This window comes from Ramularia collo-cygni (genome assembly GCF_900074925.1).
Source record: "Ramularia collo-cygni strain URUG2 genome assembly, contig: RCC_scaffold22, whole genome shotgun sequence".
NCBI classification, from domain to species: Eukaryota; Fungi; Ascomycota; class Dothideomycetes; order Mycosphaerellales; family Mycosphaerellaceae; genus Ramularia; species Ramularia collo-cygni.
This window is the reverse complement of record NW_019716276.1, coordinates 538,156-565,943: the sequence shown is the minus strand read 5'-3', so window position 1 is coordinate 565,943 and position 27,788 is coordinate 538,156. Positions and strand designations below refer to the sequence as shown.

Here is a 27,788-nt window from a genome sequence, read left to right as displayed (position 1 = left end):
TCAATCAAAGCTCAGAATTTTGGAACTTCAATCAACGCGGAACCTACCTAGCAGCTCTCCAACTCTGAATCCTCAGGAGGAAAATGACGAACAACACAGATGAAGTTCCAACAAGTAACGGACCCGCCATCGCCGAACCTCAAACCCACTATTCAGAACCATTGAAACGCCTCAACATCGCCTGGTCATGCATCATGATACTAATATGTATAATCATGATCATCACACTCCTCGTTCCCAACCATCCCGGAACACCCTTCGTAATCTCCTACATAATCTTCACAGTCATCGGAGGAACCGGTCTAATCTTCTTCACGCTCACGAGTCCCGGAATCGGTTTTGTGAGAAAAGTCCATCTCCCCCGAATCTTGAGCGATTACGATGGGGAGCCGGGTTTGGTGGAAGTCTGGACGATTCGGCCGTTCTTTGGATTTAGGAAATGTGAGAGGGTTGGAGAGAGGGAATCTAATAGGTATTGCGAAGGGGGGATTGTTAATTATAATGAGGGGTATATTCGTTACCGAACGATTTTTTTTCGGGAGGAAGATGATTAGATGTCGTTGGGAAGCGGCTCTTTTTGTTTTGGGTTCTGGAGAGGCGCAGGACTGTACGGATTTTGTTGGTGATTCTGGGGGAAGGCTTGAAACTAGACTTCAGTGGCTGCGAAGATGTGAAGTGAGACCATAGATATGCGTCGATAGTAGCGTTGCGTTGAAAGTTGAGTCTCGTCTACAGGGGTTCTTCAATGTCTCCTCATTCAGCGATATCTCCCATTTCGCCGCGACTCTGCCTATTTCTTGATGCTAGGCGAGATCATCGCATTAAGGTGAAAGAAGCATATTCTTRACATAATACCATGATTTGCCGAAACTGTCAGTAAAACACCAAAAAGGGGGGTCTCCTACGAGGAAACTGACTTTAGCTCGCGACAAAGTTTACAGCAAGCTAGCATGTCGTTGAGGTTGTTTCTGGTGTTCCAGTTACGTCCTAGAGAAACAACACCGGAGTTCTTTGAAGCAACGGTCAATTTTTGCTATAGGAGTGCCAGCCTGATCTTTCTCTTAACATATATCTGGTTCTAGCTTATAATCAGGCTACAATTCTCGGCAGGCAACAAGATTAATCTCGATCGAAACTACTGTTCCTCGACTAACCGAGGGACCCAGATTGGTGATGGACACTAGAGACTCGTGGCAAGGTGAGGCACGATTAGCGCCGTCTTTCGAGGCCTCTTTATCTCTACCACGCGCATTATTGAGCTTTATGGTGCTGCAAACGTCCTAGTAATGAATGAAAAAACGAAATTCGATGCCGTGGAAATTTTGCGGGAAATGATCTTCTATCTTAGACCGAGCTAAACGGTCCTACTATAAGGAGTCCCGACATCGAAGCATATTCTTCAATAGCGGAAATGAAGTTTTCAATGAAGTAATTCCAGAAAGATTCGAGAGAAATCTCATTTGTTTGCTACTTGCTCGTTAAGGGGTTGATGACTCCTCGACCTTGAACGAAATACTAAGATGAACTGCTGAAAAGATCTTCCAGTACGGTATTTCCGAATCTTGTCCTTGTCACTGCAAAAGTTCATTTCAGAGACAATTCAAAGAAGGGATGAGGATCGGAAAAGGCTCCCCGGAAGCAACGAGGACGAGAGACGAATAGGCATGGAGCAAATTTTGCTCGACTTTTTGAATGGATTCTAATTTCTTTCGTATCGATCCAAGCCGTCCGTGTTCATGACCCTCTCGGGCGAATCTGATAGTTCTATCTCGGAACCTCACCATCCACAGAAGCGGCCGAGGCTCACGATACACAACTTTCATCTACCACATACATCAGAGATGCAATCAGATTCACAACCACAAGCCAATCACTCTTCAAATTCATGTCTCATAATGACCATCTCGCTCTCCTCACCATCTCCTCCATCAGAGGTCTGTCTTCGCACTACTGCCGCTAAAACAAAAACAACACAATCGTTAGCTCTACTTATCCTCTCCCACATCCTCACCGTCATCCTCTAGAAAATACTCACGAGCACCCTCCACCTCTGATCAAACACTGCAATTCCCACTCCTGCATCCACTCCTGTACGCTCTGAATCAACATCTTCTGCGCATCCGCCACGGGCTGAGGTGGCAACTCCGCAGTCGTTTGGTTGGGGAACAGGCCGTTCTCATCCCAATGATGCACCGCTTGCGAAATCTCCAAAAATGGCTCGCTAGCTGTGCTCTTCCTATCTTTGGCTCCAAACTCGAAAGCGTGAGGGGTGGCGGGTCTCCAAGGGTCCCATTCACCGTCTACAATCGCCAAGCGAGGGTAGGAGATGTCGTAGGCGCCGTACTTGTTTACTAGCTCAACATCAGGGGGAGTGGTGACGTTGAAGGCCTCTCGACAGATGATGCTCTGGTAGTCCAGTCCCAAAGTCCTGCTGACAAGCGGGAGTTCGCCCTCGGGAACATTGCCAGTCTGGAGGTAGCCCCACTCTGTGCAGTACTGGTACGGCCAGCTACGCCATGAAGCATCGTAAGAGTCCTGTTGGTAGTATGTGGAGTTGTGAGTTGAGTAGCACTGATCTTGAGTCTCATCCGTGCATGAAGATATGGATGTGAAGTTCAAGTAGCCAATCATGTTGAGCATGCTAGTCGTCAAAGTCTTGTTCGGGGTGTAGCCGCCTTCAGTGATTAGTCCCTCGACAGCGGATTGCTTGGATGATGTCTCGGGGTAGAGAACTTCAGTCGACGTGATGTTGTCGCAGTAGTTGTAGAACTCATTGTCGGTGACTTCAGGATCCCAATTGAGACTCTGCCAGTTGCCAACCCCCGAATTGCTCACAACACTGGCAAAATCATCATCGTAGGTGACATWTCCAAGACCGAAAGCCTCCTTCAACTGCATGGTCAGAGAGCTATCGTTCTTGCCGATGAGGATGTTGTCGACCACATTGATGATCGCTTTCTGAGTGGCAACACAGTCTTGAGGAGCGTTCGCGGAGACAGGCTCCCAGTAAGCCCAGTAATCCCAGATCGMCTTGGTGACGCCGGAAGATGAGATTGATCCCCAGAAGACGTCTGGGTATTGAACGCGGAGAAAGGCGCTGAAAGCACCAGCGTAAGATCCACCATAAGAAAGGTATGCAGTGGTCTTGCTGGTGAGATCGCCATACTTTTCGAGACCGGGAAAGACAATGTTCTGGGCGAAGTAGGCCTCATCCGCGAGGGCTTGCTGGGTGGTGAGAAAACGCAAGTTCTCGGTCGACAAATCTGGGGTGGGGAAAGATGTGCCATAGTAGCGATGCTCGAGGACTACAGCAATACCGTGAGTTGCTTGGGCCATCTGAGAGAGAATTCCCTTTTGCATGAAAACCAGACGACCGGTGGCGGAAGTCTCTCCCGACTGCAGGATGATGACGGGACCACCAGGAGCGTAGTGAGATGCATCAAACCAGTAGCGGAGGGGAAACATCCCATCAGAATGAGGCTCATACTTGGTCTCATTGTGGAAGTGATCAATGGGGGTGGAGAAGTTGTATTCCGTATAGAGCAGAGACGGCTTGGTGTCGGCTCTCTTGAGCAACTTTGCGGCATTGCGGGTCTCGATCTATGGCTGTCAGCATTGTGCACATTGTATACATTTCTAGCATACCGACCTCTTTTTTGACCTGTCCGATGGACTTTCCGACTGCTCCCATGCTGGTGCTGATGGCCTCTACTGACGTGGCGGCCAGTAGGGCCCACGAGAAGAGATTCCTCAGCGGCGCCATGATTGATCTATCAATAAATAGATGCAGATGTTGATGGAAACTCACCTCGAGTGATGTAGACGGGRGATGGCGGCCTTTTAGAGAGGACGTTCTCTATCTAGAAGCTCGGTCGGTCGGGTCCAGAGTCCAGACGATCCTGCCTCTTCCCACTCCTACAAAGGGAAGGTGCGTGTTTAGCGCAGTGTAACCTCGTGCGGCCATGTCGATCACTTATCGCAAGAAGACGACATGACGATGTTTAGAGTTTGCCAATGCGGGACTCGCGGGCTTGATTCAGATCTTGCATCTTCTTGGAGCTGTCTCAATTGTGCCACGTACCTGGATCAATATCAATGTTGCGGTGTACCGGGAGTGTCTAATGCATGTGTTGTGAGATGGAAGGTGAGTGGATTGGGATAAGATCGCAATCGCGGGGCATCCTCGGCGATTGATGTCCGAGGAAGGCGTGCAAGGGTGTGCAACTTCCAACAAGGAGCAATAAGGAAAGACTGTGGACACCCGACACTTCACCTGCATACCGTATCGGTTGGTATATTCTACCAGCCGTTAAGCCTATTCTCGATGCACGACTCTCGGTAGACTTCTCCATCCCGTCCTTCACAACCCCCTCGACACGCAATCCCAGGTGACCCACCAACAACCTCGAAACGACCCCATTGCTCATTTCACTCCCTCTACAGCCCTCCCAACAAACTCAACACCCCAACACTCCCACTATCCTCCCTCCTCAAAACATACGCCCTCAAATCGCCTCCACTCCATCCTTTCCCGCCCTGCGTCATGATCCGGTCCCTCAGCGCCTCACTCCCCAACACGAACACATTCGCGACTTCCGTCAACACTTCCAAACTCCCTTCAAATCCTTCCTCCCCTCCCACATCCCAACTCTTCAACAATTCAATATACAGCGTCATGTCTTTGGACACCACCAACGCTCCCGTCAAACTGACTTGGAAAGATTTAAAGTGTTGCAGAAGGAGGGTTCGGAATCCAATGGCGAGTTCCAAGGAAACTTGCTCGAGCACTCGGCCGGAGAGAGTCGATGAGAGACGGGAGTGCAATCGGGACAGAAAGGCGTAGACGGCCTGACAAGTCCCTGTTTGTAATTGATCCAATTGCAACGCCGTCTCGTCTTTGGGTCGGAAATCCGTCTTCTTTTGCGTGGCCAATAGTTTTGCCGTCCACAATAGTGCCGCGTCTAGAGTCTTTTGAAGAATTCCGTCGATTTTGCTTTCCATTCTCTCCACGAAACTCTCCGACTGCTTGGTGAGATCTCGATGAAGACTACGGTTTGTGGCGGCAAGAGGGAGGAGAAGCAATGTGCATGTCGTTTGAATGAGGTGCAGCACGCTGATCGCTGCGCGGAGGTCGGTGATGTATGACAAATCGGGTTCGGATTTGGAGGACTGTTCTGCGGAAGTGGCGGCGTCTGTGGCAGCATCTAATGCAGTTTCGAGGTAGATTTCTCCCACATTGGAGAGGAGGAGGTGTAGTAATTCTCGAATCTCCTTGGGTGTTTCCAGACTGGTCGAGAGCTCTAAACTTCTTCCCACCGCTTCGGCCAGCCATTTGAGCATTCGCTTGGTGAATGGGAGACTGAGCTGGCCGTCTTCGTCGGTCACTACATCTGCTGATGATGCTCCCGGCGTGGCGTCTTTTTCCTTTCCCAAGCCGGCCACGCGGAGGAGGGTGGCTTTTTGACCGGGTTGAAGGTCCGCGCTGTCGAGACGTTCCATGTAGGCATCTCTTGCACTGGAGAGGAATTCTTTGCTACGGGCGGAGATGGCGGAGAGGTATGAGTTGGAGTGGATTTGGACTCTTCTCCTCCGGGAGTGATAGAGGGCGAACTTGAAGAGGAGGCCTTCGAAGAGTTCTGATAGAGATCGCTTCTCACGTTCAATGTACGACGTGCCTGTAAAGTAGGGGATGTAGAGTTCGTCGAGTTGTTGGTCGAGGACGGCAGCTATGGAGGGTGTGCACGGGTCGGGGTGTTCAGTCAAGCCATGAGTTTTGAGGTCCTCGACCAGCAAGGCGATGTAGGAGCGAGATGCCTGGAGAGAGCGGAGGAAGGCCAGTGACGAGACATCATCTGCCTTGTTGAGGACCATTTCCAGGCGTTGCTGAATAGATTGTTGAAAGACTCGTTGGAGGAAGCGGGCAAGGACTTCGTTCTCAAATGGAAATGCACGTTTGATGATGAAGGATTCCTCTTGCACCACGACCTTGACCTCATCAACAAGGGATTGGAGGGAGGGTTCCACACCAGGCGGCTCGGTATCCGGATCTGCCAGTCGTTCCCAGGCATCATTGTCAGAGGTCAATTCTTCCGTCACGAGCTGGGATCGATCGATGAAGAACTGATGCTGGTTGACAAAGAGGGAGATGACCGAGTTGCCATCACTGAAATCATGCAAGGCCAAAGCACATTCCCGCATGCCATCAAAATTTTGTCGACGGTAAAAGTCGTCAAACGACTTGAGCAGGTCCTTTTCCAGCATTTCCAGGAACTTCTCGATAATCTCCCTGGTGTGATGCCACGGTCCTCCGTGACCATTCCCATTCCCATTCCCATTCCCATTCAGCTTGGGAGTGTGGTCGTGTGGGGATGATGCCGATGCTGATGTTGTCGTGGAATCTAATCGTTGGGAAATCTTCAACAATTGCCTCGCGATATGCGCACATCTCACCTTTCCCTCGCCTCCACCCATTTTCCTGACATCATCCAACGACGTCAATTCTCCCCGCTCACTGACCTCGACCCAGCACTGCAAGATGAACTTGGCGTCCTGCGCCCGCTGCCTCTGTCGGTCCAATTCCTCCAATCTCTCGCCGATCCGCATGGCCGCGTTCCCGCCATCATCAGCCTCTCCATCGCCGTCTCCGTCCAACGTCCGTTCCAATCTTCGAAATGAAGCAATGGCACGTTCGAGTTCCTGCTCGCGTGATTTGATGTTTGAATTGTGCTGTCCCTCGGCCCGTCGCACACTCGCGCTTAATTCGTCCTCTCGTTCCTGTAAGTCTTCACTCAAAGTCTTCAATCGGGCCAGAGCATATTCAAAGGTGCGGATCAAGGGTTTTGGGTCGAATGCCTGGCTGGAGGAGGCAGTGTTGGAGACATGGGAGCCCGCATTAGCTGGAGCGGAACGACGGGCGGGGGCGGCGGCGTCGGAGAGAGATTCCACGAAATCCTTGACGATAAAATCCGCACTGCTAAAGGTGTCGAGTGTGAAGACTTGGGTGTTGGGTCGGCCGTGGAGCGAGGGTTGGGAGCGGTGGGCCGACGACAACGAGGCCGTGTCGGGCGTGACAACTCGAGAGGCCATGCTGGTTGATGATTCTTGTCAACTTATCTCGAGCATCTGGTGGGCATCATGGATTATTGAAGCAACATCAGCAGCCATTCATCAGGAGCTGCTGTATGGACGAGGCGCGGTTGACGCGCATTCGTCTCGTTTGGGCCCGACTTCCCCACAATCCGAGCTGACGCCACAGATCTGTCTTTTTCAATCAATGGGCTGCCCTACACGCCAAGGCATACTTCACCGCACTTCACTCACTCCCTTCCCCCCTCGTCCTCACCGACAGAATCGTTCCGCTTTCTCTGCAGCAACGGCAAGACCGATATCGTAACCAGAGCATACTGCACGATGAGCCGCTTGCCCTTAAATGACACTTGGAACTGCTACAGCCCTCGCTACGGGTAGAGTTGGTCCATCAAGTCATTGAGAAAGCGGTTCCTATAGATCATCTTCATGTCACTTTAATGCCCTCGCTCTTCCACAGAGTCGCTCAACATGGAGCTGTTAGAAGCGTCTCCATAAGCAAAGTTGGCCTGTCAAGTCATAAAGAGAGCCGTTTCCCAAATCATCTTTGTAGTATTACAAGGGCTCGCTCTCGACAGTGTCAACGAGCTCGAAGCTGCTAGAGCGCTCTCTACGAGTAGATCTGGCCCTTCTTACGAAGAGAGCTGGTTTCAAAGGCGTCTTGTTGCTAACTCCCCATCTCGACAGATCTGCTAAACAACCTCATCAGGCCGACTACATCTCCAAGAAGTGACATCWCAACATCGACTGGTGATCCTGCTTAAAGCTACACCCGAATCTCCTCTCTACGGTCTTTGAGGTCTTAGAGGGCTTCGGTTGATGGCGCCATGAGAAAGTGTGAGGGAAGCACTGTGAATAGAGAGGGTGAGTGATGTTGGAAGAATGTACAAGCTTTAATACGGCAGTCGGAAGTATTTGCCTACCTGCTTCCTTCCATGCACCTTGCGAGACTTGCGACTTTCATTTCCATCAGGTCACAAACAGGGCTTTGTTCCTGGGCGTCTGGACAAGCCCAGGATCTGGCCAGTTCGGGGGGCTGCGTGTACGCAAGTGCTCGCTGCTTCTTTGCTAGCGAGACAACACCATGTGTTTTGTACTTGTGCTTGCTGGATCGTGAAAGATCTCAAGTGAATTTGAAAAAAGGCAAATGACTGTGCAAGGTCTCGAGGGAATGTCGAACAAGACAAACTCGGGAGGCAAGTCTGATGAGTGAAGGACTGATCAGGAAAGCTAGGCTTTGAAAGATCTTGGGGGAACGTCAAAGATGACAAGAGAATGTCAGGGAAAGCGAATCCTGTCGGGAGGGGTTGCGGTAGCACGCCAAAGACTGCGAGTGAAGAGCGTGACCCGCAGATTGAGCATCGATGTTGGATAATATCGGCAATGAGCTGGAAAGTTTTTGAAGGGGTATCAATATGACAGAGTTTCAGCGAGTAAGATCTCTGCTGTGGCCGGGCCCAGCATACACTCATATCGTCTCAATCTCGAAGCATTGGTCACTTTTGGGCTTCCAGAACTCTCCTCATCTGCAAGTTCGATCATATCGTGATGGAGATGCCTCGTATGTCGGCTCTTTCTGCCGTACAACTTTCCATTCGGTGCGTCCACGGTCGCTCTCTGCCGGTTCCCAGCTTCCTGCGACATCCTCCCAAGTCCTGTGGATTGATATGGACGCCCTATCGATGTTTTGGGTGTGAATGAACGTACATGGCGCGTCTCTGATCATAAGCTAATCGAATTAGGGCTTCGCACAGCAGGAAGACCAACCATGTCGCGTTYGTTGCGAGCTCGCGACCATTCAGCAAATGAGAGATCCTCAAGTGATGGGAACCAACCATAGTCGATTTTGCGAGCACAAAAGTCCTCCCACTCTTGGGCGTTCAAGGGATATTTTCCCTTATACAGTGCGCGAAACTTCGGCCAGGGACACCGAACCAAAAACGCCATTAGATACATTCTGTGCATTCTAGCACCCCAATCTCGATAGTGTCCCTCAACGAAGACTTCGCAAAGTTTTCCGCGGAAGAGGAGGATACCAACTTGCTTCATGCTCTGATGCTTGTTATATACGGTGGTTTTGGGGCTGCAAGTATCTCCTTCTTGGGCAACGTCGGGATTGGGAATCTTCCAGAATGCCAGATCAGCACTTAGCGATCCCTTCATATCCGGAATTTTGATGGACTCATAGGGAATGCACGCTTCTTGCGTCTTGCCACAAAGAGAGTGGTCGCTGGCGACGATTGCTCCGAAATTGGGGCTTGGGCGATTACGCGACGTGAAGTACCAGTCGAGATCGATATTTTCTGGATAATCTAATGTGGAGGTGGGAATGAAATTTCCAACTCCTTTGTCGAATCCGCGTGTCCAGTCAAGTTTATACATGAAGGCTTCGTTCATGCAGACTACAGGATTGAACTTGGGTTCGGGTTGGAGATCTGTTCGTGTTCGGAGTACAAATCGTACTCCACGGAGGGACGGTTTCGTCTCAGAGTCTCGCATCAATTCTATAAGAGAACATGCATCCTCGAAGTAGAAGACGATCTTTTCAGCATATCGTTCGGAGAAGACTCTCTTTACCTCCTCGCCTATGGCTTTGTTCAGGAGGAGTAGAGAGACGTATGTGCTGAATCGGGAGTTCAGAGGTAGGTCACTGTATGGATGTTGAAGTTCGCTCGGCAGTGAGATCGGCCAAGACAGTGCAGTAAATCAGCTCGCGCAGCTCGAACGGCAATCCGCGGAAGCTGTTGCGTGGCAGGGTCGTTGATTCGGGAGATGTCATATTGCTCGATCCTAGAATCGGTATCCTGGTGAACACTCTTCAGCAGAGCGTCTAGCTTGGGACAGAATGTATGTAATGTTAATTTATAGGTAGTTGATGTAATGTATGAGAAGCAGAAGTGCGGATGGGAATGGATGTAGTGCAGACGACGCGCTAGTCTCAATACGGGCTTTCCTCGTGCCCAGACTACAGCATGTCTCGATTGATACAATGGGCCACCCTACAAGCTATAACCTCGTCCAACGACAGTCACAATCTTGCCCTACTCACACTACACAACGTCCTCATAAACATCCCCATCATGTCCTCCTCTCAACCCCGCACATTCAACCCACCAAATGTCCCTCTTCCCCCACCAACCTACCATCAAGTCTCCATAACCCCATTACTCCCCACATCCCGCCTCATAACCCTCGCAGGCATGACAGGTTGCGACCCCTCATCCTCCTCAAACCCTTCCACCCTCCCCGAACAAGCTCCGATAGCCTACTCCAACATCTTGAAATCTCTCGCTGCTGCAGGAGCAACTCCCCGAGATATCGTGCAGGTCAAACATTACATTGTTACGAAAACTGGGGATGACAAGGTGGATGCATTGGACGTCGTGGATCGGGGCTGGGCGGAATTGTGGTGTGAGTTTATGGATCAAGAGGCTGGAGGACATAGGCCGCCGGATACGGTGATTGGGGTTGCGAGTCTGGCAAAGAGGGATATTCTTTATGAGTGTGAGGTTTGGGCGGTTGTTAGTGGGGAGGCATGATGATCTTGAGGAGGGAGGTCCACATGGAACCGCCATTGAACATGATTGCTGGAGCTCGAAATCCAGCCACCCTTTCCCCGAGAGCGCAGGGCGGGTTGACATTGAAGGCAATTGATTTGACAGATTGTTAAAGACGTCCACTCTCCGAGGATGAAGTTTAACATCGATGCTCTGTGTGAGGTTGCAGCAGCGTCAGTGGGTCGACATAGAGAAGAGATCAGGTCGATCACTAAGATCGTCGTCGACATGCTCACTTCTACTACGTTGCAGCCACATCGACGAAACTCGACGCCCACTGGAAGGCCATGACACATGATCGAGGACTACTCTGAAAGAAGGTCTACCGGAATGCCGCTGCGCCTTGGGAAGGCAATAGGATTCCATTGGAAGCAAGTCTCGTCCAATTGACGAAGGACTGGCCCGCGTATGGGGATACAGACACTGARCACCAGCTTCTGTATGGTAAGCAAGAAGCCGATGACTTAATGCGGGAGATGTCCTGACAAGAAGATCTGGACCGGCAGATGGACATTCTCCGAGGGGATTTGGGTATCAATGCTGATGGCTGGATACCATGTAAAAGATACGAGCATGCGATGGCCCTAGCTGCAGTGCTGAAAGAGGCCGCCTTGGATGCCGCGGACGACGACCACGAGCGAGATAATATTAGGGAACACTGGRTATTTGACGATTACAAAGAGGATGGATAAGTACTTCGTAGTGAGAGACGATCGATTACACCTTGAGGTACCTAGTATTCACCAAGGTATCTTACTTTACCCTATCCACCTAAGATAGAGCGAGCTTTATACATTTCTCGGAACTCTTTCCGTGTAAGAACCTTGTTAGTCAGCTCCTTCCACATTGACATGTGAAACCCACACCACCTGTCCCTACATTGATTGGGTTGTACCCCAGCTTCCACCACCACTTGGAACATCACACCGCAATCCACCCATCATGGACCCCTTCAGCCCCGAAGGCGAACTCGTCAACATCCACACGGCCTTTATCCAAGGCCAATACACCTCCGTCCTCTCCGACTTCACCCCCTCGGACTTCTCCCCCTCCAACGCCCTCCCCATCCAAATCCTACAATTCCGCGCCCAACTCGCTCTAGGACAAAACTCCGCCGTCCTCGCAGCAATCTCCGCCTCGGACGCGAAATCCACCCCGGACCTCGCCGCAGTCCGCGCATTAGCAGCAAACGACCTTGCAGCCGCCGAACAACTCGCAGAGACCGCAGGAGATAATCTGACGGTGCAATTGCTTTGTGGCACACTTCTCGCAAAACATGGAAAGCATGAAGAAGCCCTCGCTTTACTCGCGAAACATCAGGGATCTCTAGATGCAGTGGCCCTGATCATTCAAATCCACCTCGCACTCAACCGCGTCGATCTCGCGGTCAAAGAAGCCAAATCCGCGAGAAGTTTCGCCCAAGATGCTCTATTGGTCAATCTCGCGGAAGCGTGGATTGGAATGCGGCAAGGGGGAGAGAATTATCAAAAGGCATTCTATGTCTTTGAGGAATTGGCCCAGGGACCAAGTTCGAGGAGTCAAATGTCGTTGACGCAGCAGGGGGTGAGCGAATTGCACATGGGACGGGTGGAAGAGGCCGAAGTGGCGCTGGATGAGGCGTTGAAGTTGGGAGAAGGGGACGAGAGTGTGTTGGCGAATAAGGCCGTGTTAGAGACGATTGCCGGGAGGGATGGAGGGGAGTGGATTGGGAAGCTGAGCGAGGAGAGTGAAATGGTGCAGGATTTGAAGGCGAAGAGGGAGGCTTTCCAATTGGCCATGGGAAAATATACGCCCAAGTTCGCCGCTGCTGCTGCTTGAGGGTGAAAACGGGAAGGATGGAGAATTATAAGACAGTATCCTCAAAACCTCAACTTTGGCCCCACGAATACCAACAAGAAGCATCCCAACCACAAGCCAAAGATAAAGGCATACAATTTGATCCTCCCCCACCATCCTTGCCCCTCACTCATCCTCCTCAACGTCCCCATTTTCTTGCCCGCAGCATCCATTCCCTGCGCACTCTTATCCAGTCCTCCCTCCGCCCTTTGCAACACATCCCGTTCCGCTTCCAATGAAGTCGAGAACTGGATGGAACTCTGCTTCAATGCAGCCGCCAACCCCAAAAGTCCCGTCGTGAGAGCCTCCTGCTCGTTTCGATGATGTGACATCATAGTTTCCGTCTTGGAGATATCCGATGTAGCTTGCGCTTGTTGGTCTTGAGGACGATTCGAGAAGAGAGCTTCTCTAGCACTCGTAGTCGCCGCAGATCTGTTGTCCTTTACACTCAATCCTTTTCTCTCTCGTAACTCCTGCTGTTGTTGTTGCTGTTGCTGTTGCTGTGATTGTTCCCGTCCCTGTGAACCCTTTCCTTCGTCCTGTAACCCCAAAGTCTCTCCCCCAACATCCAACCCCCCCATCATGCCCTCTCTAGCAGGCCGATAAACATTCAACAAATCCTCCCCTTCCTCATCACTCTCCCCCTCATCATCATCATCATCCAACTCCCCCAATTCCCTCAACTTCCCCTCCAATTTCCGAATCCACTCCCTCTGCCTCCCCAACTCCTCCAAAGCCTCCTCCCTCTTCGCCCCAGGGACTCGATTCGTCACAACACTCTTCTCAAAAGTCAAATACAAAGMCCGCGCATGTTCGAGATTCGTGGCGATTCGTGCGCGGTGGGCGGGTGTGTGGTTGGAGGAATTGGAGAGCGTTGCTTCGAGGTGCGTGAGGAGGCGGGTGAGGGGGATTTGTTGTTGGTGGGTTATTGTTGATATTGGGGTGGTCATTATGGGATTTGTTTGTTGTATGTTTGGAGGGAAAGGTGGATATCTATTGATTAAGGTACTCGGTTTCGCATGTGAAGTCATGAGATGAGCTAGCTGGCTCCTTCCCCGGATTTCTTTCATATCGAGTTGCATAAACATTTGTTACGCCTTGCATAATTACCTCCCTTAGCCACATTGGAACGAATAGACAAGGGCATTTTGAATGTAAAAGGAGGAAGCCCTCCATTTCGTTACATACAATTCGCCCTCCATTTCGTTACATACAATTCAGACTAGTCGGACTGAAGTTGCACAATGTGATTGATATTCTCGTGATTCCGTGTTGTTGGACGTGATTTCGAATCACTTATCCATACATCTTCTTTCATTGACTTTGGTCATGATATTTCAATCACCTCCGGCGCCAGACGCCTCAATCACTCATGATCAATATGCGTCGGTTTCACGCCGTAAAATACACAAATACCCCGTCTCCTTCATACAGCCATGTCGCGGCCAAGCAAAGTCTTCATCATCCCCTCCATCGCGCCGCACTAGCCTCTCTGGCGGCTTGTTGTGCCAAGCTGGGATTCCCACTCAGGTTCCCAATCCCACTCCCCTGCCTCTGCATTCCGATGGTTAGACCCGCGCTACTTCTTTTGACATTCGAAGCGCCGGCAGAAACGACGGAGCTCTGTCTTCGAGGTCCCGATACCAACGGCTGCTTCACCGGGGAACTCTGCGTGACACCGCTACCGTTACGAATCGCAGTCTGGGGCGTCTCTGGCAGCGGTCTCTGACGTTCTTTCGCCGGCGTGGCTTGTTGGCTTATGAATGTGCTTGCTCCGCCAGGGGTCATGGTATGCGACATGGAGCCGGCGTTGGTGTGGCTGCGCTTTGCCGGGCTGGCAATGGTATTGCCGGTAGATGTGGGAACGGCGGCGGCGGCGCGTACTCGTGCTGCACGTCGTGCTTCGTCGGGGATACCCTGCCGTTGATTCAGGGGCTGATTCGTGATGAAGGCGTGGTGGATGGCTTCGTGAGGCTTCAGCCTCCGCTCCGGATCCCATCTCAAACAGCGGGAGATGAAGTCGAGGAACGCCTCGTCATCGGTTTWGAGGGCTTGGGATAACGTCTTYGAGCTGGGTCTGCGTCTTCGTCCTTTACTGCTGACAGTAACTCGAGGCTTGCCGACCGAGTCGAAGAAAAGCTTCTTCCTCGTGCAACGCTCCACGAGATGACGGTCAGGTGGTCCAAAAATCTCCATGATGCAGGCTAGCTGCTCCTGCTCATTTTCTCCGGGGAATATCGGGTAACCGGTCCACAGCTCGGCCAAGATACAACCAAGTGACCACATGTCGATCCCCAACCCATAGCTGCTACCGAGAATGACCTCCGGACTGCGGTAGAACCGAGATTGGATATAGGTATACACCTTTTCCYCCTCCTTGCAACTACTTCCAAAGTCAATCACCCGAACATCAGCCTTGCGAGCCTCACAGAGGAGGATGTTCTCGGGCTTGAGATCGCAGTGGATGATGCGCTTGTTCTGCAGGAGCACGAGACAAGCCAGAAGCTGACGGGAAAAGCGACGGATAAGTGGCAGAGAGAAGCCGGTAAAGTTGTGAGATCGGATCAGTTCGTACAGGTTGATGCTGAGGCATGGCGTGACAATGCACAAGTGCGATCGGAAGTAAAAGGACGAAGTGATGGAGAGCGTCGCTTGCGTCCCATCAGGATCCTGCATGACATGTCAGTAAGCATTCTCCACGARTGATGTCCCTCTCGACTCACCCAATCCCTAAGACGGCCCAGTATGCCGACCTCTACCAGTGCCTGCTGATGGAATCGTTTCTTGTTGCGGATGATCTTGACAGCGACAACGCCTCCCTCTTTATGGTCGACGCATCGCACGACTTGTCCGAAACTGCCCTTGCCTAGAAGGTCCACGACYTCGTACCGGTAGGCTAGGTGATCACCCATGACGATATTGTAGTCGCCACGCTCATCGTCGTATCCGTAGTTGCCAGCCTTCTCCTTGTCGCCAGACGACGGCTGTGGCGATGGATTGAGAGAGCCAATGATCTTTCGCGCATTCTTGTTGCCAGTGAAGTAGACGCCTTCTTTGCCATAGTCCATGATCTCTCCACGTTCGAAGATGTTCAGCGAGCAATTGCGATCGTGCAAGACACTTTCCGGAGTCATTGCGGGACGAGCAACTGCACGACGCTTCAGTTCCTCGCTCTCCTTGGCAGCTGAGTCGACATCGCGCCGTTTCTGGGAAAGCCGCCGCATCTCCTCGTCAGCCGCAAGATCATCYTTATCCTTGACCATGGGCGCAAAGCTCGACGTGCTCGAAGCGTGGCGAGGTTTGACCGGGGCAGCTTTGGTCGTAGCTTTCGTTACGGTTCCAATCTGACCCCAGCTGGTCGCCCGATTAGCAGCATTGACCGGTTGAGGCTGCTCAGTGTGCATGCTCTTTGTCTTTGCAGCGGGGGTGGTGCGTTCGGCATCAACACTGCGCTTCACGGGAGACGTCTTGATATCCTGCGATGCGGCTACCTTACCACGTGCAGAGTCGAGGCTCGCCCTGGCACTGTTTGTAGATGGTAGAGAGGGCACTTCTKCCGACCATGTCGCGCTTGCTGGTAGTTTTGGAGGCGGCATCTCGCTTGCTCGTTTTTTCTGCTTCTCAGCCTTCTCCTGCTCAGACGCAGACGCGGACTCGTCTTGTAGCGGACTTGATTTGGGGTCTGAGAAGCCGTTCGTCGCCTTGCTACTTGCACGGTGCCAGCCCATGGAAAGTTTTCTCCTGATTGCGCTGCCGCTGTGATCCTTCTTCCCATTCGTCTGAGCAGAGTCTGGAGCAAGGCTCTCAAGCGAGGTCTGGGTTTCGGACGTCTTCACTGATGCATTCGTGCCACTTCGGCTCGGCCTAGGACCCTGAATCTTCCCGCCCTGCAATTGATACCCTTCGAATCGTCCGACGCTGTATTCGTCATCGTCTCCGGACGCTCTTACCCGCTGTCTGATGAACTCGCCAGAGGCCTTGGGTAGTGATCCGGAAGAGAAAGGAGTGATTGCATTGCGTTGTCGGGCGGTAGGGACCGGCAGGCCCATCGCGTTCAGGTCCAGGTCGGTGTCGTCAAAGAAGCGAGACGCACTATCATCTTTTTGCATCATGTCCCTCAATGCAAAGTGAGAAGAGGCGCTGCGAATTGCATTTGACTTTGTCGCATCTTCATCCTGGCGTCGGTAGACCGTGGCCTTGCTTGCAGTCATGGGAGTCGACGGCGTCTTCGCAACTCGTTTTGGCTCGGGCGTCGAGGAGAATGTAAAATCGTCTGGCCTTTGGCCGTCTTGACTTGACCTTTGGTACCCGGACGATTTGGTCGGATTGATAGGCATCAAGTTCAAAGGGGGCAAACGAAGCGGTTGGAGGTTGTTGTTCTTGCGCCCATTGTTGTCGAACTGCTGTTGCTGAGGTTGATGCCTTGCCGGCTTCTGCGCAGTTATGGTCCTGTCAATGTTGTCAAACGTGTTTGTGCGCTGATGTGCGCGCGTGCTGTCCGAGGATGGCTTTCGTCGATTTTGGATGCTGCCCTCTCTATTCGGCTTGGATGATTTCGCCGCAGAAGCTGCCTCGCGGTCGTTATCCTTGGGCATGTTCGCGAAAAAGACCTGGTCGCTCTCTCTTGGGCTCTCAAAGGCCTTGGGGATTGCTGGGACGGGCGGTACAATTTCTTCATCCTCTCCATATTGTGCAGAGCTTGAATGAACATTCCTGGTCTTTGGGGTTGGTAGTCGGGACGTAGATCCATTCAGATTGAGGAGAGACGAAAAACTAGATTTCGTGCTGAGGGTGGGAGCTGCAGCGTAGTTTCCGCGTATTTCGGGTGAAGCTCGAGCTGACGTGGGAGTGGCGCTGCTCGATTTTCTGGGAATTAGACTCGGGCTTGCCTGTGTGAATCGGGGCAACTCCAGCTTTAATGGTAGAAAGTCCTCGTGAGGAATGGGACGCTCCGGCAGGGGATGGTCCTTCGAAAGAGCCAGGTTTGTTGGCATTGGAGGTGCTTGCATCATCGAAAGTCGCTTTAATCGACGAGCGTCCGTTGGACTTATCGTACGAGCTCCCAACCCAGACGCCCTGCCAGAGGCTGTCGATTGTCGCTTACTACCCGATGATGACGGTGTTTGAGAACGATTTTGCGTTCCCTTCGAAACAGAGCGTCCGCCGGGAGACGCAGGTTCAGTTTCCCTCGGTGGGGCCTGCAGACTCTTCACTTTGTTCGCCCGAGACTGCGTCGTTGCTGTGAATGTGGGTACACGAGGCTCTGCGCCGGCAGAAGCAGGTGGTTGCATAGTTATGCGACGGGAGGCCTTGTTCGCACTTCCCGTTTGACTTGAATTGGATTTGAATGGTGCCTCTGTTGGAACAGGCTGGCTCGTCCTTCGTCCTTCCAACATTGATGCAATCACGCCTGATCCCAGCGACTTGCGTGGCGCTCGTGAACCAGCTCCCACCGGCGCAGGCGCCGGATTGTACATTGGAGGGCCTTGGGGAGCTGCACTCTGGCGCTTTCCTCGCAGAGACAAGCTGCTGGTGGCTTGTGGAGAGGTCACAGGCCTTTTTTCACCACCCGCTTGGCTCGGGCCTTGCTTTCCTCCCGGCGCAGCGGTCAGTCTCTTGCGAAGACTTACACTTCTGCCTAAACCAGGACTCTCTCTCGGCTCGATCGTTTTCACTGGCGTCCTATCCGAGTGTACTCCTGCGCTGCTGCCGTTTTCCTTTGGCATTGCCCTCCCGCTGCCCAACGTGGGAATGTCAGGAAAGTCGCTCAGGAGCGGCGAGTTCCCACCATAACTAGCAATAGAGTTCTGAAAGTCATCAAAGTTCACCGTRGGCATGAAGTCGAAGTTGCTGGTGGCAGGAGTCGCGGGATAGCTTGCGTCGTGTATCGAGATGGAAGATGGGTCGGCGAAGCTGCTCTTGCTGTAGAACGGCTCGGAAGGGGTGTGGTCGAGGAAGGAGTGAGCGTTGTTGGTCTTGTCAGTCATGGCAGAAGGCGCACGTGCAGATGAGCTTCCGCTGGCCACTCTGTCCGCGCTGTTAGCCACATCCTGCTCCCTTCCATGGCACATCACCTCGAACCTTTTGGCAGGACTGGGCAGGTCCCGGGGTCCGCTTGGGACTCGTGCATTATCTCGCAGGGTGCTCCTCCTTCGATGAGTGAAACTCGGGCGCTGGTCTATCGACGCCCTCGCCGCAGACGCTGGAAGGGAGGGCTTGCGGAAGATATCATCGGAGGCGTCGGCGTCGGCGGCGTTGGTGCGTTGGAATTTGCGGCGTATCAAGGACTCGGCTAGATACAGGTCAGTTGCCGGGGAGCGGAAGCTGAACCGATCGACAGGTTGCAAGCTCACATTCAGTACTAGAGGCATCACTGTTGTTGCGTTGCTCCCGCTCCAGATAGGTCTGGGCTCGGCCTCGCGGCTGGAAGCGGGTGGCGACGTCCATTGCGGCGGCCGAAGTGGTCATGATATGCTCGCAGCCCAATGCGGAGGTGGTGGTGAGGCCAGGTCGGACAGGTTGCGCCTGCTTGACGGTAGCTCCTTGTGCTCAGTTCAGTCCCGCTCGCGGTCATGCCGCGTACCACTGGCTGCGGGAGAGGAGCTGCATCTGCATATTCCTCGTGCTGGTGCTGGCCCGCCGGACGGTGGCATGCAATGGCCTCGATTGATCGAGGGTGGTGGTGCAGTCAACAATGGGGTCCCTTGTCGTATCCAGGTGGAAGTTGTCCCGTGGATGTACCGTCAGCGACTAAGAGGGCGAGACGTTGCGGTGTGTCTGGTGTTCGCGGAGTGGCAGAGGTGGGTGGGTACGAGCAACGGTCTTCACGCCATACCATTTCACGGCCTCAGGTCTCGCGGCAAGCTTTACAGTGGGAGATGGATGGTGGAGACTTGAGGAAGCGGCTCCGTGCCTACTTGCAATAGACTTTTGGTCCCCTGTTTATCTGCACATAAACAGACTAGCAAGGTAGGTCTTCAACGCGACGCTGGCAGACGAATCAATCAATCAATAAATCCATTTGACCATGAATCTCGACATTGTTGCTGCCGCCCAAGACAGGTCATCAATCTAACTTTCCATCTCGGATCCTTGTCCGCCTTGGTAAAAGGCTGAAGGCCACCGCTCAGAACCGCTGCTGGGACCCGTTCGGCAAGCTTACCGTACCACGAACATGCTCCTGATCCTTCCACCCACCTGATGAGACYCCACTTTTTCGCCATGCCTCTTTTTCCGCTCAGTGTCCTGTGATATCGGTGATGAGACATGTCGTCCACATGTTCTACCTTACTCTTAACTTCCCGCCGCATCACAGAACGACAGCTCCATGTGCGGCGGCACAGAGCGGAGGCATGGTCAGGGCTGTGAAAGACAGGAGACATTCCATCGCCAAAAGTTTGGCATTGCCAATAGCTGTGGAAGAGTGGCGGGGACGCAACACTCATGAATGCTGTGGCGGTATGCCGCTGTGTAAATCAAGAAGGCATCTCCACATGAGGCTGCGTTGTCGTGTTGATGTTGATCATGAATCGCACTTGGACGAGACTGGAAGACGAGACCAAAGTGCGGGGTGAAACGCGAATGTGAAGCGTAGATTGCCCTCCAAAAAAAGTCCACAGGATCAACAACCATCACTTCACCCCAGACCATGCCTCGCGATCCTCTCATCGCGCTGGTGGGCAAGCCGTCAAGCGGCAAGAGCACAACCCTCAACAGCTTGACAGACACAACAGCAAAAGTGGGTGCGGCCACCTGCTCTGCAGCAAAGAGGTAGATCACCACCACTCACATGCAACAGGAAACTTTCCCTTCACCACCATCGATCCCAACCGCGCCGTAGGCTACCTCCAAATACAATGTGCCTGCTCTCGCACATCAATACCGGGAAATACTCCCCCGACACCTGACGACCCGCCGCCTCTGGTGACACGCTGCAAACCCAACTACGGCGTCTGTCAGCAAGGGACGCGGAGCGTGCCGATTGAGCTGCTAGATGTCGCGGGGCTGGTGCCCGGTGCGCATCAAGGCAAGGGATTGGGAAACAAATTCTTGGATGATTTGCGCCATGCAGATGCCTTGATTCACGTGGTCGATGTTTCCGGCACCACGGACGCGGAGGGAAAAGCAACACGTGGTTACGATCCCTCGCAGGATATAGTGTGGCTGCGCTCAGAGATTGTCAGCTGGGTATTGGGAAACTTGATGCAGAAATGGGGAGGGATCAAGCGACGACATATAGCTGTCAAGGCTACTGCGGTGGAAACACTGCAGAACCAATTCTCCGGATACGGATCGACCTCAGCTGTGGTTGCGAGAACACTGGACAAGATGGCACTGAAGACGCCACTGCCGGACTGGGACGATGCGACGGTGGAGAGCGTGGTGAATGCCTTTGTGGATGAGAAGTTTCCCACGGTTCTGGCGCTGAACAAGATCGATCACGCCGATGCGGACAAGAATGTGAGCAAGATCGCCAAGTTTGAAAAGGCGGAGAGACTGGTACTCTGCAGTGCCATTTCAGAGGTCTTTCTACGGAGATTAGTCAAGCAGAACTTCATCCGATATATACCGGGCTCGGAATTCATCGACACACGAGAGGATCTCATCGAACAAGGCGAAGAGGATGGAGGTGGACTCAAGGAAATGGACGAGAAGCTCAAGACAAGGATTGAGAATTTAAAGGACATGGTCCTTTATCGATTTGGAAGCACGGGTGTCAATCAAGTGCTCACTCGTGCTTCTGAAGTGCTCGGACTGGTTCCTGTCTTTCCTGTACGAAATATCAGCACGTTTGGAAGTGGAGAGGCGGGTTCTGGCGGTGAGCGATCGGCGGTGTTCCGAGACTGTGTCTTGGTGAAGAAAGGCAGCACTGTCGGAGATGTCTACCGCAAAGTCATGGGTGATGCACCGCTTGCGTATGTCGACACTGTGGGAGGTGTGAGGGTAAGCGAAGACGATCTGGTCTCGCCTGGAAAGAATGACGTGAGTGATTGGAGTGCTGCATCTACGATATTGTGATCTCTGCTAACCTTTAACAGATTCTCTCCTTCAAAGTCGGACGTGCTTAGCCGACTATAAGGACGTGAAATCTATGTCTTGCAAGTTTCAGCCGCGATTCAATCGCTCCATACCGATGCAAGACAAACTTTTTCAAATATTACAATCCTTCCTCTCATGCAATGTTAAAGTTCGATTTCTCCCTCGTCTCCTAGTTCACATCTCGGTTGAAAAAGACAGATCTTTCAACATTGCCTTCGAAAGCCTCTCAAGGTATGCCTAACTGCCCCGACTGCAGCGCCTGTATTACCGGACTCCCCCATCGTTGCAAATTCTTCTCGTACACGTCTCGGCCACAGCTCAAACGAGTACCGCCAAGGTCACGGCGAGATGCAGAAATCCTCCAAGATGACCGGGCTGCAGACATTTCGCCAACACTCCTCCGACCTCCCATGGCCTACGATCCTTCAACCCCTCGACCACTGCCCGGTCTGCCCTGGGCACCTCTCGGCAGAAGAGAGCCTCTCAGCATCCCGCCCTACTCACTGCCCGCCGCGCCTACCCGCCATCCAACCGCGGCGACACGGATTTCAACGAGATCGCACAATCATGAAACGAGCAGACTACGAGCTAAAGGTCTGGATACTCAGCATTCGCCTGCGCCTCCACTTCGTGCAAACACACGCCCACCTGCAGCGTTGACACCTGTCGCCAATTACAATTTCGAGTCTGAYTKKYKKKWWRAYRMKASSGMSAMCACCGAGMWCYACACTTCAGCAAACAAAAGACGACGACTGGCACTGCCTAGACTCAGGACCCAGTTCAATGGGAGAGACGTTCGGGGACATATCCCATACGTCGAGGTCAGAGGTCACGACTACACGGATGATAGTATTAGAAGCGAGAAGCCGGCGAGAAAGAGTGTGTTTCGAGAGGAATTGCAGACTGTTGCGGGAAGTGAGTATGATGGCGATGATGAGGGCTCTCGGCGTATGCGTCCTCGAGATGATTGAGATGATTGAGATAGGGTTAGGGTTGGGGTAGTGATGGAATGGTCGTCGAGCAGTTCAAACATCCACTTACAATTGTCATAACTACGCGCTGTTTCCAGCGAGGATGTTACGGAGTGTTTGTGGTCGTTCGAGAGCAAAGCGTCAAGTCCCCGAAGTCGTGTGTCTGGAAGTACGATGTCGTGTGTCGGTCGTTTTGGTCCTCTTCCGAAAATCTTCGGCCTCGTCGATCACGGGATGTGAAAACAAGGGACTTTCGTTGGTATAACATCTAAAGGTCTATAGCTGCCATGCAGCACCCTTGGTCATTGGCATTCAGTTTTGGTAAAAGCTGACTAGTTAGCGATGTTGACAGCGGTCAAGAGTTTTGCCCGATTCCAATTTTCAGGGGTGAAAGTTTTGATGCACCTTCGCTGCTTCTCGTGCCTTGGTGGGATTGGCTACAATTTTCGTACATCACACCTCGCTTTTCTACACGATATTTCCACCCCGTTTCAATCGCTCATAACGCAGTTTGATGGATCTGATGGAAGATATCGACGGCGCAATTCTGAACTGCATAGATACAGGTAGGAAGGAAGTGCCGACGAAGGCTATCGCGTCTTCTAAACGCGATATCGCAACAGCGTCGCGGAGAGCGTGATGAAGGTGCCTAAATTGCCCCGAAATATACAAGCCATTACACTACTATCTGGAGATGCCAAATTCTGAGAGCGAATTGTCTCGAGGGCCAGACGGCTTGAGTGCCGAGCATGAATCCCATGAAGATTCAAATCATCCACCGACGTCGAGATTTCATCATGAGCGTCTTCAGCATGCAGCAGCAAGTATACGCCTCCTCAAATTGGTAGCGGAAACCAAATCGAGCGACATGAGTTTCGAGCTCCGTGCCTGGCCAATCGACAAAGCTCCAAAGTACAATGCAATCTCTTACACCTGGGGCGAAGAAACCACCAGAACTATTGAGATCAATGGCCAGGCTCTACGGATCAGACTTAACTGCTGCGAAGCGCTACGCCAAGCGGTCAACTATGATGCGGAGACCTACCTCTGGATAGATTCCATCTGCATCGACCAAGAGAACCTCGTTGAGAAGAGCGAGCAGGTACATGGGATGTATAAAATCTACAGGAACGCTATGCATGTGCTTGGTTGCATTGGCAGGCATGCTGATGAGAGCGAGCAGCTACAGCAGTATTGCATTCTAATGTTGGGGTCCGATGAGAAGGATATGGTGAACGTGAGAACACCTTCCACCCAACTTCCAACATTAGACCTACCAGRGATTGCAATGGCGTTTGCAAAAAGTACCGATCGGGAGAGTATCGCGAATTTGCGGAGAATTGCTGTTGCGTTCGCGAACAGACCATACTGGAATCGACTCTGGATTGTACAAGAAATCCTAGCCGGTTCACATTCTGTACGCATTCTTTACGGAGACACCTTCCTCTCCTGGCGGCAGATATCCACAATGGTGGAAGTAGTGCAACTGTTGACTCCAGTCAGCAATAAACAGCAGCTTATAAGTCAAAGTCCACTTCGGAAATTGATGCACATCAAAGCCATGTGCGAATTCTACGGAGGGACTGTACGCCTCTCTCAACTACTCCAAGGACTTTCGGAGACAGGCTGCACCGATCCGCGAGATCGAATCTATGGATTGTTAGCTATAATAGACTGGAAGTCCATGAACTTGGTGCCTATTGTCCCTGACTATGAGCGAACCGCCTGGAGCCTAGCAGTCGAGCTGACTTCAGGACTAGGAGCACAGTCTTGTAGTCTGGTCATGAGCATGCTGCAAATTGGATCACATGTTCCCGAGATGCAAGCTCTCATCCAAGAACGTAGCTCGCCATTCTTTGTGATGAAGGAACGTGATGGCGAGACCCTCAATTTCGATTTCGGCGAGGTCACAGCGACGCGCCTCTTCGAAGACGATTGCGGAAACCTGCGCCTGGGTGATGATACCGGATGGCGATCTCGCTCAGAAGATGATGCTACTTTTTTGGAATCCTACGAGCTGATGATTTCGTMTGAAACTGGACCCAACACCGCTCGCAAGCCTCGGAAGGTATATTTCAATTCGCAGGCTGTTGTCCTCGTATGCAGTAACACTCTACCAGGAGACTGCATCATTACTTCTCTAGCTTGGAAGCGATTGTGTTTCATTTGTCGTCCAGCACAGGACGATGTCCTGGATGTGATAGGCACGGGTATACTTTTCTCGGAGAGAGATGGAAGGCAATCGCACAATACACTCTCCAGCGGCAGACCAGGTGAAAGGGTCAATGATACTCAATGGCCCTTGCAGTTCCAGGCTGGTCTGCACATATCGACTACTCCAGAAGATGTCATGCTTTTCTTCCACATGGACGCCGCTGCTGAGAAGACTTGCGAGCAGGCTGATGTACAGCTGAGGATCTTGCCCCTTCGGCCTGTTCTGGCTTCCAGGAGCGCTGCAAGGCTCATAGCCTACAATTGATGGTACTGGGATAGACAGCTCGCAATGCTCAATATTATTCATAAGATATAGAAATCCCGGAGAGCGTGCAAGGCCTGGTGAGATTAAGTTAAAGGCTGCCGCCCTAACCTGCAGCATGCAAAGATCTGGTACTTTCTGCAAACAAACGATATCTAGCACGATCAACAAGAAATCATTCGACATGAGATATGACTCTCTGCAAAGCTGCTTCTTTCCCTGCTATTATCAGCCACTTTCTAGTGARCCTTACCTTATCGTCGATTCACCACAAGGCGGGCCAAAAACCTTCAACGTCACCCACCTACCTACCTAAAGAGCATCGTGATTCATAAGGTACCTAGCTCCAACTCCCTCGCGGCATACGCCGAGACACAGACACAAAAAACGTCACAATGACAACCACATTCAATACATTCTAATTTTGTTCCACGACATTGCAGAATCGATCATGCACACAACAATGCATTGTGACTACTGCCTGCAGCAAGGCTTGCAGCGGGAAATAAAATAAAAAACGGTCAAGCTAATAAAGCAGCCCGCATGTGACACACACATACGCCCATCGGCCCGGCAGATACGGATGCTGCTGCTGCTGCATCCAAACGAGCAAGCGTCCCATCCCATGTGATGATGCATGCGAATGTACACAGGTACCTACATGTAACCTACTTGACTTGCGTGKGGTACATACATAACATACAGTTGCGTGTGCACGAGCACGAGCACGGCTTTTATGCGTCTTGGGACTGAAGTGCTCGTCTTCACTTCAGAAACATCACGTGGAGGAGTTATTGCGCAACATGTTAAAAAAAAGATTGTCATTGTATCGCCCTGTCCCACAAGTACTCCTCAGTAGAGGTTGCGAGCTGTAGTGACGGCTGGTTTTGTTCTTCTATATCCAAAAGTCTCGTGCTTCTCCCGCTTTCGTCGTTGAGGCGGACATGAAGGGTATCTATAAGCAGTCTGTTCTTCCCGCACACCAATGCGCCATTTATGCTCTACGCCAATCCCATGCAAAATCTATTGGGCATGAATGAAAAAGAAAGATATCTAGGCGGCCGCGTCAAGCGGGTTGCCCTTCTCGACGCCTGGGGTAGGGGAAAGCAATGCGAATTCTTGCAATTTTCCACCTACATATCTGTCAGTACTGTCGGTAAGAAAGAGGTTTGGGATAATCACCTGTAGTGTTGAGCTCCTGCTGGAATTTGAGCTTCTGCTGACGCTGGTTCTCGCGCTCAATGCCATGGCGCACTGCACCGAGAACATTCGGCACAGTTGCGTTGGGTGTGAACTTTGGTGTTGTGCCGGGCTGATATACACCAGTCTCAACCAAGATGGAATACCATCGGTTGTCCGAGTGCTTGTTGTATTCGTTGGTACCACGAATGTCAGACTCTGGTGTATCTCCAACAAAGTATACAGTCTCTGGAGGCTCGTTGATACCATGTGTAGCTTTCCGCCATTGCTTGAGCAGTCTGGTAGCAAATTCGAATGTTCCAATCTGAGGCTTTCCATATGCCACTGTGACAAGCTCCTTGCCGGTGACGGCTTTGAACATGGCTTCGAGAGACAGACGGAGAGCACCCATACCCAGACGAGTCAAATCGTGAGAAGCGGACCACACAATGTCGTTGTGAGAGAAGAAGATTGGTGGGCCCTCATCGAAAGTCGCGGAGCGGGTGCCAAGGTAGCCATTCTTGGACATGAGCAGGTCGAGAATGATCTGCTGGTCTCCCGCCCAATCTCTGCTGTCAGCAAAGACAAAGATGGCTTCGATCGAAGTCTCCTTGAAATTCCTTTTTCGGGAATTTTGGATCTCTTCATCGGTAAGTTTTCGGAATGGCGTGGTGTCAGGGTTATCCTTGATAATGTCGCCAGGGGTGACGACATCCTTGAAGCCATATCCCTCTGCAACCTGTCTGCACTTTTCGCCTTCGCCTCCAATGACGAGAACGGTCTTGTACTTCTCCGCCATCTCCCTCATGGGCGTGTGACCACAAATGAATTGTCCAGGAGAAATCTCAATGTCCAGCTGCTGGCTAAGCTGGACGCAACGCTCTTCTTCAGTCTTGCCACCACCATTGGTCACAAAGATGTATGGAATCTTGATGCCATACTCGTTCTTGCCGTTCAACACCTGCATGGCTTCAACGGCTTCGGGAATTGGTCGACCGCCGCGGATCAGGACACCATCGATATCAAAGGCGAATGCGAACTTGTCCGTCACTGATGTCGTTGGAGGCGTCGAGGGTGAGGATTCTTCTGATGCGTCGTCTTCGATTTCGTGTCTCGCCAGCTCCATGGCAGCGGCCGTTTCGTTGGCATCACTGGGTGCCATGAGATATTGTGGAGGCACAATGACCGTAGGCGAGCGCAGATTGAGTGCGTTGAGTTGAGCATCGTGAGAACTCACTCTCCGGACCTTCGGGCGGCCGGGAAGAACAATTGAGGGACCGTCGGACATTGTGACTGCTTGCTCGTGTGGAAGACAAGATTGAGGATGTAAGGTGGTAGGAGGGGGAATGGTCAGTGTTTGGGGAAATGTGGTCAAAGCAAAGAGACAGAAAACTGGAGATGCGGGACGCCGGTGGAGAACCTAGCGGTTGATATAAACCCAAAGAGTCGCAGACGGGTGTCGATGCAAAGGCGTGGTTGGTCGACGAAGCTCTTGCCGATTCATCGATTCAACGACCGCAGGCACTGCGGCGGCCTTACCCCATCCTATTCCTGGTGGGACCCACTACAGAGGTTTCAGACGCTAGGGGAAAGTGCATGTGAAAAGGGCTCTGCAAGACTGCAAGGACTTGTGTGCAGCGGCTT

General features: G+C 52.1%; 10 protein-coding genes; 5 read left to right on the top strand and 5 right to left on the bottom strand.

Annotated features, from left to right (window-relative positions):
* Positions 1 to 1,928: 1,928 nt before the first annotated feature.
* On the bottom strand, positions 1,929 to 3,763 carry RCC_10541 (related to serine protease; the record flags this gene model as incomplete). XM_023775769.1 has 3 exons in its annotated part: positions 1,929 to 1,956; positions 2,036 to 3,600; positions 3,650 to 3,763. 3 exons carry the CDS (start codon positions 3,761 to 3,763, stop codon positions 1,929 to 1,931), a joined length of 1,707 nt encoding a protein of 568 aa, XP_023631537.1.
* Positions 3,764 to 4,437: 674 nt separating this feature from the next.
* RCC_10540 (related to exocyst complex 100 kDa component) lies at positions 4,438 to 7,086 on the bottom strand (the record flags this gene model as incomplete). The annotated part of the gene is made up of 1 exon (XM_023775768.1): positions 4,438 to 7,086. One exon carries the CDS (start codon positions 7,084 to 7,086, stop codon positions 4,438 to 4,440), a length of 2,649 nt encoding a protein of 882 aa, XP_023631536.1.
* Positions 7,087 to 10,058: 2,972 nt separating this feature from the next.
* On the top strand, positions 10,059 to 10,625 carry RCC_10539 (uncharacterized protein; the record flags this gene model as incomplete). Its single annotated transcript, XM_023775767.1, has 1 exon — positions 10,059 to 10,625. One exon carries the CDS (start codon positions 10,059 to 10,061, stop codon positions 10,623 to 10,625), a length of 567 nt encoding a protein of 188 aa, XP_023631535.1.
* A 960-nt stretch (positions 10,626 to 11,585) lies between these two features.
* Positions 11,586 to 12,461, top strand: RCC_10538 (related to coatomer epsilon subunit; the record flags this gene model as incomplete). Its single annotated transcript, XM_023775766.1, has 1 exon — positions 11,586 to 12,461. One exon carries the CDS (start codon positions 11,586 to 11,588, stop codon positions 12,459 to 12,461), a length of 876 nt encoding a protein of 291 aa, XP_023631534.1.
* Positions 12,462 to 12,502: 41 nt separating this feature from the next.
* On the bottom strand, positions 12,503 to 13,429 carry RCC_10537 (uncharacterized protein; the record flags this gene model as incomplete). Its single annotated transcript, XM_023775765.1, has 1 exon — positions 12,503 to 13,429. The coding sequence occupies one exon, from the start codon at positions 13,427 to 13,429 to the stop codon at positions 12,503 to 12,505; it is 927 nt and encodes a 308-aa protein (XP_023631533.1).
* A 511-nt stretch (positions 13,430 to 13,940) lies between these two features.
* On the bottom strand, positions 13,941 to 18,947 carry RCC_10536 (uncharacterized protein; the record flags this gene model as incomplete). XM_023775764.1 has 4 exons in its annotated part: positions 13,941 to 15,149; positions 15,203 to 18,506; positions 18,561 to 18,771; positions 18,833 to 18,947. The coding sequence occupies 4 exons, from the start codon at positions 18,945 to 18,947 to the stop codon at positions 13,941 to 13,943; spliced, it is 4,839 nt and encodes a 1,612-aa protein (XP_023631532.1).
* Positions 18,948 to 20,127: 1,180 nt separating this feature from the next.
* On the top strand, positions 20,128 to 21,547 carry RCC_10535 (probable GTP-binding protein; the record flags this gene model as incomplete). XM_023775763.1 has 3 exons in its annotated part: positions 20,128 to 20,221; positions 20,278 to 21,461; positions 21,518 to 21,547. The coding sequence occupies 3 exons, from the start codon at positions 20,128 to 20,130 to the stop codon at positions 21,545 to 21,547; spliced, it is 1,308 nt and encodes a 435-aa protein (XP_023631531.1).
* Positions 21,548 to 21,928: 381 nt separating this feature from the next.
* Positions 21,929 to 22,489, top strand: RCC_10534 (uncharacterized protein; the record flags this gene model as incomplete). XM_023775762.1 has 2 exons in its annotated part: positions 21,929 to 22,203; positions 22,285 to 22,489. 2 exons carry the CDS (start codon positions 21,929 to 21,931, stop codon positions 22,487 to 22,489), a joined length of 480 nt encoding a protein of 159 aa, XP_023631530.1.
* A 694-nt stretch (positions 22,490 to 23,183) lies between these two features.
* RCC_10533 (uncharacterized protein) lies at positions 23,184 to 24,968 on the top strand (the record flags this gene model as incomplete). The annotated part of the gene is made up of 1 exon (XM_023775761.1): positions 23,184 to 24,968. One exon carries the CDS (start codon positions 23,184 to 23,186, stop codon positions 24,966 to 24,968), a length of 1,785 nt encoding a protein of 594 aa, XP_023631529.1.
* A 1,050-nt stretch (positions 24,969 to 26,018) lies between these two features.
* Positions 26,019 to 27,432, bottom strand: RCC_10532 (probable phosphatase; the record flags this gene model as incomplete). XM_023775760.1 has 2 exons in its annotated part: positions 26,019 to 26,098; positions 26,148 to 27,432. 2 exons carry the CDS (start codon positions 27,430 to 27,432, stop codon positions 26,019 to 26,021), a joined length of 1,365 nt encoding a protein of 454 aa, XP_023631528.1.
* Positions 27,433 to 27,788: the final 356 nt, after the last annotated feature.